The following is a 20,173-nucleotide window of genomic DNA, read 5'->3' on the forward strand; positions in this document are numbered from 1 at the left end:
CTGGCCGCCGGTTGTGTGACCGGACCTAGCAGTCCGCCGCACGATGTTCCTCCTGCACGCGCGGATACCATTAGAGGCGGTGCACTTGTGCCACTCCGGCGAACCTATTCGCGGGATCCGATCGGCTACGTGGGAGACCGGCAAGGAGGAGATGACTCCGGGATCGCGAGGTGACTCCGGGAACGCGCTGCCTCAACTCTACTTCCGCTGCACAGCACTGCGGGTCTAGTGGTAACGATCTGTGGTCCATCTCCCATAGCATGTTCCTGGTTGTTCTGCGCGTAGGAAAATTTTAATTTGCAGTCGACGCACCCTACCGTAGAACCCAACAACAACTTCATGCATCCTATCTCGTGGCTTCTCCGACTGCGTTGCCGTCATCGCTCTTCGCTGCATATCAGACACCAGACGATCCGCCGAGTGCTGCCAGGGAGGCTCTTCTCCAGGTGAACCTTGTGATGGACCAGATGAAGATGGTGCATGAGGCCAGTCAGGTCGCCTACAACGCCACTACTGCTCTGCAAGCGAATGTCAAGGTTAGTTGGTTTCCGAATGATCTCTTGAGTAGTGATAGTTGCAACTGTCGCTTCACTGCCCGTACGATGTCCTTAGATGAGCGTTTTGGAACCTATTATGTGCATCTATGAGTCTGCATTTCTCATCCAACCACCCACTAGGGTGTTTTTGTAGTCAAACTGAATAGCCTTTCCACTTGAGTCGACTAGGTTGAGTTGAGTGTTTTTCTGAACCAGTGGGGGCACGCATAGTGCACCCACTGGGTGTAGTCCCCGAGACCGCGGTCGACTGCTGGTAGTGGGCTGGGGTCTGAGAATCGCTCCTTTTTTTACTCATGTTGGGCAGACCATGCCGAGTGTAAGAACCAGACCAGTGGGGGCATGCCAAGTGCACCCACTGAGTGTAGTCCCCGAGACTACTGTTGAATGTTTGATTTGGCGGTAGTACTCTTAGAGCAACTTTTACTGAGACTGACTTTTGTTCCTGTCGACTGACATATCCCTTTTGCTAACTGTAGAAGTCTTGTGATCTTGGGGCTCAACTTTCTGAGCTAGATAAGAAGCAGATCAGCATGAACCTTGATCTGGAATTGGCTAAGAAGAACCTCAAAAAGGCCCACGACGAAACAACTATCATGGGAGGTAACCACTCGTCAACCTTTCACCTTATGATTTTCCCTTTCTTTTTTCCAGTCTCTTTGAACCGAGTGATTTCACTCGAACAGATGTGCGTAGTGAAAACCGTCAACTTTAGTCTCGTCTGAAGAATGTTATTTCTTTAGAGAAAATGAAGCAGGCTCTGGAGCAGAAGGATCTGGATCTTGCTGCGGCCCGGAAGGAGGTGCAAGAGAAAACAGCACTTGCGGACAAGAAGTTGGCTTCAGTCGGCAAGTTGGAAGAGGAGATTGCGCAACTGAAGAAATACAAGGAGATCTTGCCTAATGAAGTGGGGAGCCTCAAAGCCAAGAAGGGAGAGCTGGAGTCTTATCTGGGGCAGCTTGCTGCGAAGTTGGTCTTAAAACTTGAAGGTATTTCCTCTTGTTCGACTGATTTGTGATGTCGACTGACATGCCTTGTTAAACTGTCGATTCACTATTTTTCCGACTGCGCAGAACTTTGCCAAGACTTTGAAGCAGAAACTAGGCGGGTCGAGACAGGTCTCGATCCCATAAGCTGTCTTGTCAAAGACGACGTTGCGATGAATGTGTTGCGGTTGGAGTCTCGCCTGGACAGCGCCGTGGAGTACCTTGCTTGACTGAAGGTCGCGATGACACGGGTTGATGCTGAACTCTGGCCTCAGGCGGAACTCTCGCAGGATCTTGAGTCTCTGATGGCTCGACTGAACCAAATCCCTGGTCGATTGCAGGAATGGAAGAAGTCATCTGCTCGCTGTGGTGCTGACGTTGCTCTGTCGTTGGTCCGAGTGCACTGCAAGGACATCAAAGAAGACAAGCTTGCGGCCCTCAAGGTTGCCAACACAAAAAAGCTCACTTTCCGGTCTTTCATGGACACCTTCCTTGACGCTGCTACTTGCATCGCAGACAGCATCGACCTTGACAGTTTCTGTGATCCAATGAGTCCTTCTCCAGCTGAGTGAACGAAACATTATGCCGCACCTTTTATTTGCCTCGGGATGCCGAGTGGTTATGTAACCGTTAAACTCTTTCGGGATTGATGCCTGTGCACTTCTGCCCATTGCGGTTCTGAACTTTTGCGGTGTTCAGTCGACACCTCGTCGTCCTTGCGGATTGGGATGGAGCGTACATTGTATTTGTGACTTAGACGATTACGGGGTCGCAACTAAGCCCCCGAGTGGGAGGATTGCTCTCCACTTGGAACGTTTTTAACTTAGGCGATTATGGGGTTGCAGCTAAGCCCCCGAGTGGGAGGATTGCTCTCCACATGGAATGTTTTTAACTTAGGCGATTACGGGGTCGCAGCTAAGCCCTCGAGTGAGAGGATTGCTCTCCACTCGGAAAGTCTTTAACTTAGGCGATTACGGCGTCGCAGCTAAGCCCCCGAGTGGGAGGATTGCTCTCCACTCGGAAAGTTTATAACTTACGCGATTACGGGGTCGCAGCTAAGCCCCCGAGTGGGAGGATTGCTCTCCACTCGGAATGTTTTTAACTTAGGCAATTACGGGGTCGCAGCTAAGCCCCGGGGTGAGAGGATTGCTCTCCACTCGGAATGTTTTTAACTTAGGCGATTACGGGGTCGGAGCTAAACTCTGAGTGGGAAGATTGCTCTCCACTCAGAATGTTTTTAACTTAGGCAAATCAGATTCACGACTAAGCCACCCACTGGGGGATTTGGACACGGATGATTATGGGGAACCGATCATTAAGATATTGTAAAAGTCATGTCCTTGGAAAGCAAACTGAAATACTCTTATTACAGCTCGTCGGGTCGAGTGATCTATGTGTAGAAGTGGCGGACCAGCTCTGCCTTCCACGCACATGGCTCGTCCATCTTCTTGGCTAGGTTGTAGATGTGGTAAGCTCCGTTGTGAAGCACTTTGGTGATGATGAAGGGACCTTCCCAGGCCGGAGCAAGCTTGTGAGGCCGTTTCTGATCCACTCGGAGCACCAGGTCTCCTTCCTGGAACGCACGACCTCTGACATTTCGGGCATGGAATCGACGCAGATCTTGCTGATAGATGGTCGATCGAATCAAGGCCATCTTGCGTTCCTCTTCTAGGAGATCAACGGCGTCTTCTCGTGCTTGTTCTGCTTCGACTTCTGAGAATAGTTTCACTCGGGGAGCATTGTGCAATAAGCCACTCGAAAGTATAGCCTCGGCGCCGTACACCAAGAAGAATGGGGTTCGGCCAGTCGACCGATTCGGTGTTGTTCTCAGCCCCAACAAGACAGATGGGAACTTAGTCACCCTGGCTTCAGCAGCGTGCTTGAGGTCACGCATTAGTCGGTGCTTTAACCCTTGGAGGATCAAACCATTCGCCCTTTCTGCTTGTCATTCGACTGCGGGTGTGCGACAGACGCATAGTTCACCCGTGTGCCTTGGGACGCACAGAACGCCTTGAACTCATTGGAATCAAAGTTGGAGCCGTTATCTGTGATAATGTTGTGGGGAACTCCATATCTGAATATCAACTCCTTGATTAAATTGACGGCAGTGCCTGCGCCAATGTTCTTGATGGGCTTAGCTTCAATCCACTTGGTGAACTTGTCGACTGCTACAAGAAAATGGGTGAAACCACTCATGCCGGTCTTGAAGGGGCCAACCATATCCAATCCCCAGACTGCAAACTGCATGACGTGTGGAATAGTCTTCACACTTGTCGACTATATCTTTTGCCATCTCATTTGCTCGAGGCCAGTAGAATCTTGCTCGGTATGCTTTGGCCATGATGGTCCGAGAGGACGCATCGTGACCACAGGTCCCCAAGTGGATATCGTTTAGGATCATTCGACCTTCTTCTGGGGTGATGCAGCGCTGAGCCACTCTTGTGACACTTTTTCTGTAAAGCTGTCCTTTTATTACTGTGAAGGCTTTGGATCAACGGACTATCTGGCGGGCTTCATCCTCATCCTCCGGGAGTTCCTTCCAGAGAATGTACGCAATCTACGGTACTGTCCAGCCGGGTGTGATCACCAAGACAACCATGATCAAGTCGACCACAGCTGGAATCTCAATGTCTGTCGGGTTGGTTGAACTTATCGGTTGCGGGGGCTCTTCTTTGAAGGGATCCTCTTGTACTGACGGGGTGTGGAGATGCTCCAAGAACACATTGCTGGGGACAGGCTTCCGAGTGGAACTTATCTTTGCCAGATCATCAACAGCTAGATTCTTGATTCGTGGTATGTGGTGGAGCTCTAACCCCTCAAACTTCTTCTCTAGCTTTCTCACTGCGTTGCAATAACCAGTCATTGCGGGACTCCTGACATCCCATTCCTTCATTACCTGATTAACCACTAAGTCCGAGTTGCCATAGACCATCAAGCGTCGGACGCCGAGTGAAATGGCCATATGCAACCCATACAATAGTGCCTCATATTCAGCTTCGTTGTTAGAAGAATCAAAGTGAATCTGGAGGACATAACTGAGCTTATCTCCTCGTGGGGATACTAAGACCACTCATGTGCTAGAGCCATTTAACATCTTGGATCCATCAAAGAACATGGTCCAATGTTCCGACTGGATTTGAGTCGGCTGATGTTGTTCTATCCACTCTGCGAGGAAATCTACAATTGCTTGAGACTTGATGGCCTTCTTTGCCTCAAATTTGATATCTAATGGAAGAAGTTCAATCGCCGACTTTGCCACTCATCCAGTTGCATCTCTGTTATTCAGAATCTCTGACAATGGAGTGTCGCTGACGACTGAAACTGGGTGATCAGAGAAATAATGTGCAACCTTCTTCATGGTTAGGTAAATCCCATAAACAAGCTTCTGATAATGAGGGTATCTCTGCTTGGACAGGGTCAAGACCTCTGAAATGTAATAGACTGGGTGCTGAACTTTGAAGGCGTTGCCTTCCTCTTCCCGCTCGACCGTGAGCACTATGCTGACAACTTGTCCAGTGGTTGCGATGTAAAGCAATAGAGGCTCTTTATTGACTAGAGCAGCAAGCACCGGCTGGGTGGAAAGCAGGGCTTTGAGCTCTTCAAAGGCTGCTTCGGCTTCGTCATTCCACTCGAACTTGTCAGACTTCTTCATCAGCCGGTAAAGGGGCAGTGCCTTTGCACCGAGGCATGAGATGAATCGACTCAATGCAGCCAAACAACCAGTAAGCTTCTGAACATCATGCACACGCACTAGGCGCTTCATTCGGAGGATAGTGCCAATCTTCTCTGGATTCGCGTTGACTCCTCGTTTGGAAACGAGAAAACCGAGTAACTTTCCGCCGGGGACTCCAAATGTGCATTTCGATGGATTGAGCTTGATATCGTACCTTCTTAGATTGGCAAATGTTTCAGCGAGGTCAATCAGCAGGTCGGAACCTTTGCGTGACTTAACCACTATGTCGTCCATGTATGCTTCCACATTCCGACTGATTTGAGTGAGCAGGCACTTCTGAATCATGCGCATCAATGTGGCACCAGCATTCTTGAGGCCAAAGGGCATAGTAACATAACAAAAACACCCAAACGGGGTGATGAAAGCTGTCTTGATCTCATCGGGTCCAAACAGTCGGATCTGATGGTACTCGGAATAAGCGTCCAGGAAGGACAGTCGCTCGCACCCCGCAGTTGAGTCGACTATCTGGTCGATGCGGGGCAGAGGAAAATGATCTTTCGGGCAGGCCCGATTGATGTGCTTGAAGTCAATACACATTCGAAGTGATTTGTCTTTCTTTGGAACCATAACGACATTGGCGAGCCACTCGGAGTGGTAAATCTCGCGGGTGAACTCAGCGGCCAGAAGCTGAGCCACCTCCTCGCCAATTGCCTTTCTCTTCTCTGTGGCAGACCGACAAAGATGCTCTTTGACAGGTTTTGCCTTTGGGTCGACACGCAAATGGTGCTCAGCCAGTCCCCTGGGTACACCTGGCATGTCAGATGGCCTCCATGCGAAGATGTCCCAGTTCTCACGGAGGAACTGGATGAGCACGTCTTCCTATTTGTTGTCGAGTGTCATTGAGATATGGGTCGGAGCAGCGTTGGGATCGGTCAGGTGGATGTGAAGTGGCTGGGTCTCTCCAGCCTACTGAAATGCGGACTCCGAGGCAGGTCTCTTGGCGTGCAGCAAATCACTCGGATCTGCAGTCTTCTGATACTCTTGAAGCTCCACAGTTGTCATCTGCTCATCTGCTATCTTTGCACCATCCTGAAGACAATCCTCTTCTTTTTTCGGTTACCGGAGACTGTTATCATGCCTTTGGGGCCAGGCATCTTCATCTTGAGGTACACATAACACGGTCGAGCCATGAAGCTAGCATAGGCAGGTCTGCCCAAAATGGCATGATAAGCACTCTGGAAACCACAACCTCAAACGTCAACTTTTCTTTGTGGTAATTCTTCTCATTGCCGAAAACCACATCAAGAGCGATCTGGCCAAGTGAATCGGCTTTCTTTCCTGGGATGACTCCGTGGAACCTCATATTGCTCTTGCTTAGTTTGGACATCGGAATGCCCATTCCTTTGAGGGCCTCGGCGTATAGGATATTGAGGCCACTGCCACCATCCATCAGAACTTTGGTCAGTCGAGTGCCCCCAATGACTGAGTCGACCACCAGCGCCTGCCGCCCAGGGGTAGCAACTCATGGTGGGTGATCCGATTGGTCGAATGTAATAGGGGTTTTCGACCACATCAAATACTTCGGGGTTGCCGGAGCAACCATGTTCACCTCTCTGTTAGTGACTTTCAGTCGACTTTTTCTCTCGACATCAGCAAAAATCATCAAGGTGGCATTAATATGGGGATATCCATCTTCCTCTTCTTCCTTGTCTTCCTCCTTATCAGAATCTTTATCCTTCTCGCTGGGCTGACTTTTCTTCTAGAAGCTCTGAATTAGGAGTCGACACTGTCGAGTGGTATGCTTGGGGAGGATCAGATTCCCCTCTTCATCTTTCTTAGTATGAATATGACACGGCAGATCCATCACATTATTTCCATCTTGATCTTTTACCTTCTTGGGATTCCAGGGCCCTTTGGGCTTCCCTTCTTGATTCAACACTGCTGCCTCGGCAGGACCTGCTGCCTTAGCCTTTCGCTTCGGCTTCCGACTGGAATTTCCTCCTCCGATGTCCTGGGCGACTGTTTTGTGCTTACCACTCCGGAGTCGGTCTTCCTCTTCGCCGTTAGAGTACTTGGTGGCAATCTCCATCATCCAAGTCAGAGTCATATCTACTGTCCGACCGAACTTCAGATTGAGCTCTCTATAGCAAACACCTTCCTTGAAGGCACAGATTGCTTGGTGATCTGACACATTCTCCACTGTGTGGTGCAGATTGATCCATCTCTGGATATAGTCTCGCAAGGTTTCATAAAGTTTCTGCACGCAATGCTGCAACTCTGGTAGACCAGCAGGTCTTTTACAGGTGCCCTTGAATGTTCTGGTAAACACTCGGGCTAACTCATCCCAACTCAAAATGCTCCCAGGGGCCAACTGATTCAGCCAAGTTCTGGAAGAACCTTCAAGCATCAGGGGGAGGTGCTTCATGGCCACCTCATCGCTGCCGCCACCGATATGCACAGCCACTCAGTAGTCCTCAAGCCAAGTGTCGGGCTTCGACTCTCCCATGAACTTACTGACGCCAGTTGCCAATCTAAAGTTATGGGGGATCTCAGCGGCCCTGATGGCTCTTCCGAAACACTCGGAACCAGACACGTGGACCGTGCTTCCGATGGGTCTGTCTCTGTCTAGCCCTTCTCTGTGTGCTCTGTTCCGGTCGACCAAGCCCTGAACAAGGACTAACCTTGCATCAAACCCAGGGTCTCTTGGGTCGACTGGAACTCTGCGGTCATTACCGTATGGACGCCTATCATCATACCGACGGGGGGCGCATGATCCGCCCCTCAGAAGGGGTGAAGGCACTCGACGGTAGTTGTCGCGGGCGAACTCACAATCATCATCTCCATGAGCTCTTCCTAGGTGCCGATCCTGGCGGTGCTCACGAGCTCCTCGCCTCAAACGTGACCTAGGACTGTGTGCTGACTGAACGGTGTCCTCCCTTACCGATCGACTATGAATTATGTTCCATGACTGGGACACGGCGGAGTTCTCATCTCCTGCTGCCCGGAACAGCGCCCTGATCTGTTCCAAGCCCCTTCCAGCCTCCGAGCGAGACAGCTGAATGGACTCTGCAATATGTGCAACAGCCGTGAGATTCTGAATCGGCGTACGGAATACCTGAGTTTCTGGTGGAAACAATTGTTGTGAACGCCGACTAGATCCGAGGATTAGTCGACAGGCACGCTCATCGAGAGAATGTTGGAGATTCTCCAAACGAGTGCGTGCAACCATCGTGGCCAGGCGCACTTCCTCCAAAGCCCGAGCCTCGGCAATTTCCCCTATGATGGGGGTATGGAGAGCCTCCTCGTTGTGGCGGTGCAGTCCCTCCCTCTGTTGCGGACTGAGAGGTTGAGGCTGATACTCCTCGTGGGCGAATGACGTACCGTCGCCGTCCCCGTTCTCGCCGCTGCGACGGAAACCAGGCGGGCCGCGATGGGAATCGACCATGAGGACCTCCACCACGGGGTCACAACTCCCGCTCTCGGAAAGTGTGTCTGCTAAGTCAGTCGACGGGTCGACTGGACCGTAGTGATATACGTCGGGCTCGATTGCCGCGACTTGGGTGTGAACGTCTGCCGAGCCACCGCGTGCTTCACCCATCACTGGAGCCGTGATCGACCCGACCGCTTGCAGCGGCGGCCAGCGGAGCGAAAGAACGACACCGGGGTCGACTGGTACGGGGTCGACGGCTGCCGAAGAAGGACGCCGCGGGCACTCGCACGGAAGTGCGACGAACCTCGGATCGGCAGCGCCTCGACATCGAGGGGGGCCTCCTGAAGCCAGGCCAAGTCGTCGGTGACGAAAGTGAGCGCGCCGAGTCGGAACTCGCGGCCCATGATCAAACTGCCGCCGGAAACCATGTTGATGAAGACTGAAGAAAATGCATCCTCGCCGGAAGTCGCTAAGACGCTTCGCCCCATGGTGGGCGCCAACTGTCGTGGTACTAAGACTGACAGTAAGATTAGGGGGTACGTATGAGGAGGCAAGGTCCTAGCTACGGTGAGATTGTACGCAAGTGTTTACGAGTTCAGGCCCCTCTCAGAGGAGGTAAAAGCCCTACGTCTCGGTGCCCTGAGGCGGTCGGCTGGATTATGGTGTGTGTTACAGGGGGTGCGAACCCTTTTGCCAGAGGAGGGGGTGGCTTATGTAAAGTACGCCAGGACCCCGGCCATCCCCCGTTACGAGTTCAATGTACATAAAGATGGGGCGTTACTGATAACGCTAGCTATAAAATGATATTAATGCCCTTGAAGACTACGGAGTGAATGCTTGACCGTTGTTGTCCTGGCCGGCTCCTGGTCTTCAGTAGGTCGAATGGTTTCTTGTATGGTCGAGTGATCTCGGGCAAGAGGGGTATCCGAGTGATATGATTGGTCGAGTGGACTGCACTCGAAGTCTTTAATTGGTACTCCCTGTTGTCTCTGGGGTGCCTTTGCTTCTAGGGTAGTGACCTTGGGTAGGACGTATAAGTCAGGCCTATGACCCTACCCTAGGTCTATATCCTCATTAACCGGCACTATGCAGATCTAACAACCTCCGCATAATATCGATCCCAAGACTCCACCTTCACAAAACATACATGCGAAAATGTGCACGCTATGTGGTGAAGTGTTAGTATCACACCACGGATTACAAATACTTCGCACACAAACAACAATAATACAAATATACAAAAACTCATAAAATCAGGGTTTTTTAATCAAAATCCAACTCATACAATGGAAGTGAATAAACCTTATATAGGTAAGATTGCAAATTCCCTTAAGAAGGCTCAAAGTAAAGCAAATGGTGTCCATGACCCTGCCCAGACCGAGTGCAGCCAAGCTAACATCGTCCACACCATACTTGCTCGGACGAAGCTGCAATGTTGGTTGTGGAAGGGTGAATACAGGGGTACTCAACAATTTTCAAGAAGGGAGACGACACACATGACATGAGCCATCATCGCTGAACTTTCGCTTGAAACCAAGAGTCCCCGACAGTCGTAGCCTGCTCAAGAGAAAACTCTACGACGACGCCTTCAACAAGGAAGTATTGTCATGGAGACCACCATCGCTAGACTTGGAAAACCAAATTAGGATTCTCGAGGAAACAAGCCATGGGTAGGCTAATGTAGAGCGCCCATGGCCAGAGCACAGGAGCTTCCCCACCGGCGCAACACCGCCGATCGTGGGGCCTGAAAGCAAATCACTGCATCGAGGGACCATCCCTGAAGGCGACGACGAGCAACAACCTTTGTTGAGGGAGCCAAGAGCTATTACAGCCGTCGTGCATCGGCCCGGAGCAGAGGAGGGGCGATGTAGTGGAGGGGGGTGGCCGAGAGAGGAGTTTGGGGTGCGTCCTCGCTACCGCCGTCCGTCGACGGGGCCTAGAAGGCCTCCTCCGGCAACAGTGAGGTGAGGATGGGTGGCAACGGTGCTTTGCTGGGTGGTGGCAGGGATGGCCACAAGAGTGGAGAGAGCGACCCGGCGGGTAGGCTAGGGTTTTCGGTCCTGATTAACAAAATGTAAGAAACAACATCAGACACTTTCAGATCTTAGTACAAGAACTACTATATTATTTTTCGGGGTTGATCAAACAATACTTGAGGGATTTGATTAAGATATAGGAGCATGGACATTTTTTTTTCAACATTTCGATGAACACAACTATTATTTCAGGATATTTTAGGTTTGATCAGGCATATTTTTGTAAGGATTTGATTAAGATATAGAAAGAAGCATGACATGATTTTTCATTCCAGCATTTCCACAAAGAAGCATAAAAATAAGCAAGAAATGGAACATTTCTGCATCTCGGTAGCAACAAGGACAGATAAGGAATTGCACTTGAATTCACTTTGCAATTCACATCATAGCATTAACTGAGCTTGATAAACAAAACGCAAGAAACATCATCAAACATTTTTAGATCACAGTACATGAACTACTTTTTCGGTAAAAATAATATATTAAAATTCACGAACATACCAATTACACGCAACCTCTGCATCAATAAGATGTCCGAAGACATCAAGAATGTAGCAGCAGTACAGGAACTACTAAATCATTTGAGTGTTTCTACTAAAGATCACAGTACAGGAAGATTCAGATATAGAAAGAAACATGGGCATTGGATTTTCATATCTCAGTAATCACATATCCAGACCATGCCTCAACAAATCAATTGTTATTTTAGGAAGACTTTCAGATCTCACTACAAGAACTATTATTTCAAGATAATTCAGAGTTAACCAGAGACATTTGAGAAATTTGATTCATATACAGAAATAAGCATGACACTGATTCCATTCGAGCATTTCGACAAACACACAGCAGACTGCATCTCCGATATCACACCTGAACCGCTACAGCGACAGAACTGACAAAAAGAACAGAAATCCATCAGTGCTTGGACCTCGGCGAGGTCCTCCTTGCCGCCGGCGCCTCCGCAGCCTTCCTCTTCGGTGAGGTCCTCGCCGCTGTCACAGCCGCCGGTGCCACTGCCTTCCTCTTCAGCGACTTCTTCGCCGGCGCCTCAGCGGCCGGAGCAGGAACCGCCGCAGCATCAGAAACCTTCTTCCTCAGCGGCGCCTTGGCCGGAGCCGCGGCCGCAGGCTTCTTCTTCCCGCCGCCCTCCAGCTGCGCGGCGGCGATGCGGTCGAACTCGTCGGAGAGCTTCCTGACGCGCTTCCTCTTGGCAGCAGCGGCGATGGTGACGAGCGGCACACCCTCCCCCTCGGACTCGCCGGACTCAGAGTCCTCGTCATCATCCACAACCTCGCGCCGCAGCGCCTTCTCCTGGGCCGCGACCTCCGCCTCGTCCTCTGAGTCCTCGTCGTCGGAGCCGAGCGCGTCGTCGAGGGTGGCGGGGGCAGGCCCGTGCCCCGCCGCACGGACCTTGGACCTGGCGGACTTGGCGGAGGCCCTGGCGTCGCGGCTCGCGGCGCGGCGGAGCTTGACGAGGTTGCCCTCGATGCGGCCCTGCAGGCGGAGGCGCTTGGCGGCGAGCCCGCCCATGGACCAGTGCGCGTCGCGCGCCCAGCAGAGGAGCGCATCCGTGACGGGCGCCGGCGGGTCGACGCGGTCGCCGGGGAAGACGCGCGGGCGGGGGAGCCCGCCGCCGTAGAACCTGCCGGGGCCGAGCGCGACCACCATGGTGACTGTGGCTGAGATCCGGCCGGGCGAGCTTCTTGATCTCTTGATCCGACGATCTCGCTGTCGCTCTCTGTGGATCTGGATGAATGTGAGTATGGAGGATTGCGGCGGTGGGGATGGGGATGGATGAGAGAGAGCGGGGCCGGCGAGGGAGTTTATAGGTGGGAGGGAGGCGCGCGTGGCGGGAAACGGAGCCGGGAGGGGGCTTGGCGCCAAGAAAATGGCGGTAAAAATGACTTGGCGCGGGAGGATCTGCGCGGGAAGGCGCCGCGGCGTGGGAATGGAGATGGCGGGAGGCGGGAGCCTCCCTTCTGTCTATGCGCCTGGGCCCCACTTGGCAGGCTGCACCTGTTCCCGCTCCTCGCTACGCGACTGGGCCCCGCTTGGCGGCTTCTCGCGTCTCTCTGTGCGGTGGGCCCCGATGGCATGCCTTCGTTCGGTATACACAAGTCGTCTGTGTCATTTAAACTTATTATTAGTAACCCCTCAAAAAAATGGGTTAGTTTTAGGGACAATGGTCTTTTTTTGGAACCTGGTTCCATGCGCATCCATTATAAATTATAAAGTCAAAAGAAAAAAAGGCTGGAAGATCAAATAATTCTGAAAAGATCCATACCATACATGGCCGAATATATTCTAATTACGTGTGAAGTTTCATGGAGAAATTATCAGTGGTATTCAATGTTCGATTTTCGGTTCTTCACTAAGAATACCACAATGTCTTTTTTTTTCTCAAATTACACATGTGAGTAGAACATTAGACCAACTTTGATATCCTACAATATTAAAAATGTTTAAATTCTTTACTTTTTTTTTACTATTTAGAAGAAAAAAAATATCCAAGGACTAACACTCATTGGCTTTTTTTCATAGGAGAAACTCCGCCAGTGCCGCGCGCCAGAGACAAGGCTCAAACGCGGGCGTACTGGGAGCTCCCCCAGCTGCCGAGCCAATGGGTCGACGCTCCATTTTCTCTTCTTTTTTTACTATTTAGAATATGTGATGGCAGCACGTGGAACCATACCCACCTTTGTACGTTTGTAGTTTTACTCGTTAATTATTTCTAGGCGATCATTTGTTACAAATTTACGTCGCCCTCAGAGCCGTCCGATCAGATACTTCCAGCCGCATGATCAGACAACACGACGACCCAGTCATGGCCGCACCGACGGCACCCCGGTGACGCTCCATTGCACCTCCGGCGACCCGCCGCGGCACTCCACTGCAGCTCCGACGAAGCTTCAACGGCCCCACCTCGCTTCATTGAAACTCCGGCGAGCTTCATTGCAACTCCGGCGGCGCTTCATCGCAGCTCCGGCGGCCCGCCGCGGCACTTCATTGCAGCGCCGACGAAGCTTCAACGGCCCCACCGCGCTTCATTGAAACTCCGGTGAGCTTTGTTGCAACTCCGACGACGCTTCGTCGCAACTCCAACGAGTCTGCTCTTCTTCATCTGATGCCGCAACCCGTCGGCTAGCTTGCAGCACCACACCGTCGGTGCCACCACACTTCACTGCAGCTTCGGCGGCCCCCGCGCTGCTTCATCGCAACGTCGGCGAGCCCGCTCTACTTCACATGTTGCACGCAGTCCCGCTGGCCACGGCAGCAGCTTCCGCCCAGCATAGCCTACACCGGCATGAGGTGAGCGGCGACAACGATTTGCAGCAGCGGTGCGGCGACAATAGGCGACGACAGCTTGTAGCAGCGGTGCAGCAACGCGCGGTGGTGGCTGCGCTGGTCTACAACGACGGATGACGGCGCTGGTGTGTGGGGGGTGTGGTGAAGGAAGAAACAAGAAGAAAAAATGAGTGGCTCAGTGCATCGGGGGGAAGAGATAAGGGAGGAAGAGAGATAATCGGCGCGTGGGCCCATCAGATGCGTGGCGCGCGCCGGAGACGGCTTACGAAGCGCGTACATCATCTGACTGATTTCAATGCCTTTCCTTATTTTAAATTTTTAAGAGCATCTCCAATAAATGATGTTCCACCTTTGTACTTTTGTAGTTTTACTCGTTAATTTTTTTTAATTTTTAAGAGCATCTCCAATATATGATGTAAAAAAGGCCTAGACCACTTTTTACATCACGCGACGGCAAAACGCAGCAATAGACGATATAGATGCAAATATTTTTACCCACAGATAGGGCGTGATGATAGACTAGGGAGAAGGGGCTTTCTTTCTTCGAGGATAAGAAAAGAAAGGCGATCTCGCCTCCTGCCGCCAGGGCGTCTTCCACCGCCGCCGTCCTCCGGCGGCTCCCCTCCACTGACGACCTCGGTCGTCGGTGATGAGGGGGGTCGCCGGATCCATGCGTGTGGATTGTATTAGGCATTAGTTTTTTAGAATGTTGGGTTGTTCATCATCATGGCTTCGGCAGTGGCGATAGCGGCGCCGACTAATAAATCTTCGGATCCTTCCCCAACGAGGAATCCGCTTTTGGGGTGGATTTGGAAACCAGGCTGTTCAAGCAAGGATGGTGTGGCGGCGGCGGCATCCTCGTAGTGGACCTGTGTGTAACGCCCCGGATGCAACTTTCCATAATTGTAACTCCAACTCTTGCCTTTTCCGGAGATGTGATATGTTATTTCCATCGTGGTTGGTTTTTTGTCTTTTGTTTTGCATTTTATTCATGTCTTGCATTTCATCTCATAGCATCATGCGCATTGCATCTGCATGTTTTCATAAAGCTTGCATCCGTTCGTAGTTGCCGTGTCTCTCCGTTGTTATCGTTGTCCATTCCAAGACCAACCACACCTTGCAAAAGTGTTTCAATATGCGGTTCTATCCTTTGTGGGACCTTCGAGTCTCTTTAGGATAGTATCGCATATTGGGCGTGACAAGTTGGTATCAGAGTCTCGACCGACCATAGGAGCCCCCTTGATTGTTGGTCGTTGTTGAGTCTAGAAAAAAACTATTTTGAGTCTTAGGATTATATATATCGGAGAGTAGGATTCTTTTTACTCCTCAGCCCCTTCGTCGCTTTGGTGAGGTCTCTTGACGTAGATGTTTTGACTTTCCTCTCCTCAAATTTTACTAAAAAAAATTTAGGATCACGCGGATATCTTGAAATCGTTCCGATGATTTTGTGACGAGAACATTGTTCTTGGTGCCTCCTGTCTTTTATGTGGCAGTGCCCCGGGGAGTTGAGCTCCAAGGTGTTGTCGTCACAATTTTATCGTTGCAGTTCTGGAATACCTGAGTTTTGCCGACATCAAGAATCTCTTTTATGCAGTTGTTGGTGAGATAACCTCGACGCCACCCAGTACTGGGGCGGGAGTTCAGGAGTATTGCCATAACTCGTATAACGGATATTTTTCAAAGGTTGAGGTACACGATTTCCGGAGTTTTCTTGGTTATGTGTTGACGGATGGATACAGCTGGATGTAGGGATTGTTAGTTTAGGTGAGATATGTTGCTTCCCCCGTATCCCCAACACCAGATTGCATAACCAGAAAGTTTTGGGAGTTTATAGGTGGGAATTCAAGTAGCTTCTAAAATATCTTTCCGACAGATGCATGATATGGGATTGGGTAAATCTCTATCATATGTATTTGTTCCGGCTTATTCTGCAAGCCAAATCCTTTGTTTTGTTTTATTTGTGGTATTCGAGTTGCTTCGAAGTCAAATGTTGAATCCATACCTTTCCTAAACGATGTTCTCATATTGCTATGTGAATACTAATCCTTCTTGATCATCGAGGTCGTCATGTTAATTCTTTTTCAACTGGTGTGCTTCTCTTCAAGTGGATCCGATCATTTTCAACATCCGCAAGATCGACTCTAAGTTTTCTCACCGGTGTTTGTGTCATCCGTCCCCAAGTTGCCTTTGTTTTCCCGCCCTCCCACCCTTTTTCTTCAAGGACTCAGATTTCTTAATCAAGTATCCATCTTATAGATGGGAAGTCTCTCCATTCTTTTCTGTCAATGTTCTTATCCGGTGATTCTCAAGAAGATACTAACGGAGCCTTAACTTCATCATTATTCGTTGTCTTTCTTCTCCAGTGGATTAAATTCAAGCTTTGTCAATCATATTTTTTCCTCGTTTCAAATGTTTTCTCGTACCGGTGCACCTCTTAATCATCCACTTCTCGCTATTCAATTGTTCCGGAGTGATGAAGATATCTCAGAAGATTCAAGTTTCCATTCACTCAAGTTCTGTTGAGGATGCTATCTCATTCAAGCCATTTAATTCAACCGGTGCAATCTCTCTTTTCAAGCAATCGTTCAACGGTGGTTCTTTTGAGTGGGCCCTAACCCACAGGTCTTTTCCCAGGATCTTACCTGACTCTTCTAATTTTTCGGAGCCATTCTCAAATTCATTTCCAAGTTTGACGTAAGAATGAATCTTCATAAGTCATATGTCCTTCTCCAAGATCTTTCATATTCTTTTCATTGTTGGTTCAACCTTTCTAATTTTCTCCCGGAGTATCTCAGTAGTTCATGGTGGTGTTTCTCATCGTCATTCTTGGCTTTTGAAGACCGAAGAAGAGTTCCTCTTAAATCCTTACCCGTTCTTCCAAAGATGCATAGTTCAAATTTGATGCCATCCTCTCATAATTGTTTTCGATTGTGGGAATTCTTTTCACCCATCCGGAGCATTTCATGAGTTGTTTCCATTTCTTTCCTCCGAAGGCCATCATGTCATAATTCTTCATTCTCAGCGTGTAGCTATCGTTCTCCAAATCTTACCGGTGAATCCTTCAAATACCCTCTAATCAGTTCATGATCTCTTCGTTCTCATGTATCTAAATCCCCTCAAGTATCTTCATTCGTTTTCCAATTCTTCCTGGTGAATTGTGCCTTTGCTACGTTCATTTTCAATTCTTACGGCGGTTTGTTCAAGATTCCTCTTCCTTTGTTCTCATATTAATTTATTCGTTGTTTCAATCCCACCGATGGTTCCATCAAGACCTTCTCAAGTTTGCGCTATATCTCTCTTCATCCTCTCTACGAGAATAAGTAGTATGCCAAATCCATTGCTTGTCATCAATTGAATTTGATGAAGGATAAGCATACAATAAATCTTATTTTTTATTTCCTCGAGGTGATTCAATTCTTTTATTTCCGGAGTTCCAAGTTTTCTTGGTTATATCATCGCGAAGCTCCATCTAAATCATTGCAAGGCTTCACCTTGTGTTTTCAACTTCTCTTTCTTTCTATCATCCTTTTATTACCGGAGTTCTTCATGGAGGCTCTACATGGTGGTTCGTCAAGGATTCATTTCATTCTTCAATTGTCCTTCAAGATTTCTCTCGAAGTTATGATTGGCCATGCTATACTCAAAATTAAACATGGTGCTCAACACATGTTTTGTTTTGAGGAGTTCAAGTATTCTTCATCTTGCATTCCGAAGCGCAATTCTCTCTATCTTTTCTTTTGAGGTGGTGTTATATCATTTTTGATAATTCCCTTCGTGTTTCGTGATTCACAAGTTTTCAAGAATGACATATTTTAAACCCATCACTTTCTTCCTTGGAGTTATCTTGGTTTAGGTTACATCTAAAGCCTTCCCTAAGGAATGTTGCTAATTGTTGGTGCCTATCAATAATCCAAGTTTCCTCCTATTCTCTCATTAAAAGGAGTTTTCATCTCCTTGTTGATCTCAATCCAATTAACTGTTTCCATCGGTGGCCGGTTGTCACCTCATCATTTTGAGATGTTTGCCATAAGCCCACAACAAGCTTGTGCTTTTCGTTGTTGATTTTGCAACAACTCCATTCAATCCTTCTTTGCAAGGATGCTTTCCAAGTTCATTTGTGGCAGAAATTGTCATTTTCTTCTCCGTCCCTTTATCCCAACAATCTAGCTTCTATTCTTTCGTTCCGGAGGCATTGTGATGTTGCTCTCTTCAACCATCATCTCGTTTTGTCAAGATCATGTTATTTTCTTGCTTATCCATTTAACCGGAGTGTTGTGTTCTCATTCAAGCTCTTTCATCTTATCAAGTTTTGCTTCTCGTTTCAACCGGAGTGCTGTCTAAAATCCTTCTTACCCCTTATGCCATTCTTTCAATAGTTTCGGAGGTAGTGTGTTGTTGATCTCATCAAGTATCATCCCTTCTTCTCAAGTTCATGTTCTATTCCTTCCATGTTCAACCGGAGTGCTGCCCGAATTCTTCCTCCCTCATCTTGTTTTAACCGGAGTGGTTCCAATTCCTTCTTGTCCATTGTACTCGTCATTCATAGCTTTGCAGCCTCCAAGGTTCACATGGTGTTCCTTCTTTCTATTCTCTACCGCAGTGCTCTCAATTGTGTTCAACTCCGTTGTGTTCTTTCTTTCAACTTTTCAACCTCTCAAGGTTCTTTGGTTTCACTCTTTTGTTGAAGAAGCAACTTAGTTTACCTCTTATCTTCCTCTTCCTTTTCCCTCCGGTGCCATCCTAGATCTCGGGACGAGATCCTCTTGTAGTGGTGGAGTGTTGTAACGCCCCGGATGCAACTTTCCATAATTGTAACTCCAACTCTTGCCTTTTCCGGAGATGCGATATGTTATTTCCTTCGTGGTTGGGTTTTTGTCTTTTGTTTTGCATTTTATTCATGTCTTGCATTTCATCTCATAGCATCATGCGCATTGCATCTGCATGTTTTCATAAAGCTTGCATCCGTTCGTAGTTGCCGTGTCTCTCCGTTGTTATCGTTGTCCATTCCAAGACCAACCACACCTTGCAAAAGCGTTTCAATATGCAGTTCTATCCTTGGTGGGACCTTCGAGTCTCTTTAGGATAGTATCGCATATTGGACGTGACACTGTGTCCTTGGGCTCTGCTGTTGCGACGGCGTTTGCTCCAGCGCCAGCGTGGAGCTTGGGAGGTAGTCCAGGAGCGGATGCAGATTGTAGTATGCATCGACGGCATCTGGAAGATGGTGGATCTGGGTTCGTGGTTCGTGGCAGGTAGGTATGGTTTTTTCCTCCAACATCTTAGTTGGGCGGGGGTGCCAGATCTGGAGTTCGATGGCGTGTCTGGGGTGTTGCCCCAGTCCGATTCGTTCAACGGCAATGGCTTCGCCTTTATTGGCGAGCCACCTTAGAGGTCCGCAAAGCTGCATATCAGCGCTGGAGCCGCGTCGAGCTCGGGTGTGGAGGTGATCCGTCATGTTCTCCTTTGGTGGCTGCTATGGTGGTATCACCGGCAGGTGACAGGCATTGGTGTCAAGCACAGAGGAAGTCTTGTTTGTAATTTTACTTCCTGGCTGGTGTTCCTGTGTGCAAAGGCTAGCGTTTTGCTGTCTTTTCAGTTTTGTCAGGTTGGTATGTACGTGGCTTGTACTATGATTCTTATGATATAAATGAGACATGTATTACCATGCAAAAAAAATATAGGGCGTGATGTAAAAAAAGGCCATCAAAATGCTGTCAAGCAAATTTTATATCAACAGAGGCCATACGGCTGGAGCAAAAATTACATCATCAAATGCTATTTTTACATCACCAAGTGCTCCAAGAGATGATGTAAAATATGGCACCCACAAGACAACCGTGATGTATTTTGCAACACTTATTTTACATCACCTGTTGAAGCTGGAGGTTTTTGATGATGTAAAAGACCAATTTTGGTGATGTAAATTTTACTCAAAGCACCACAAATTGATGATGTATTTTACATTATCCATTGGAGATGCTCCAATAGATCAGTACTATGATATGCTAATGGACTGTCGATATCCAATCTCTGACCAAAAATGTACACACTGCCTGTACAGAACTTATATAAAAGGCATTGTGCCCGAAATTACTTTCTTGTGATAGTGAATTACTTTCTCACGATTGTGCCTTTGTAACCATTAGCAAGAAAAAAAATGCCGTATAGGTCTACAGTCAAGGCATGAA

The 20,173-nt window shown here is 48.9% G+C and overlaps 1 protein-coding gene across 1 annotated transcript; it reads right to left on the reverse strand.

The window, feature by feature from the left end:
* Positions 1 to 11,432: 11,432 nt before the first annotated feature.
* On the reverse strand, positions 11,433 to 12,486 carry LOC123088273 (60S ribosomal protein L22-like). The gene has a single exon (XM_044510469.1). The coding sequence runs from the start codon at positions 12,345 to 12,347 to the stop codon at positions 11,595 to 11,597; it is 753 nt and encodes a 250-aa protein (XP_044366404.1). The 5' UTR covers positions 12,348 to 12,486; the 3' UTR covers positions 11,433 to 11,594.
* Between the last annotated feature and the right edge of the window lie 7,687 nt (positions 12,487 to 20,173).

This window comes from Triticum aestivum, chromosome 4A (assembly GCF_018294505.1).
Source record: "Triticum aestivum cultivar Chinese Spring chromosome 4A, IWGSC CS RefSeq v2.1, whole genome shotgun sequence".
NCBI classification, from domain to species: Eukaryota; Viridiplantae; Streptophyta; class Magnoliopsida; order Poales; family Poaceae; genus Triticum; species Triticum aestivum.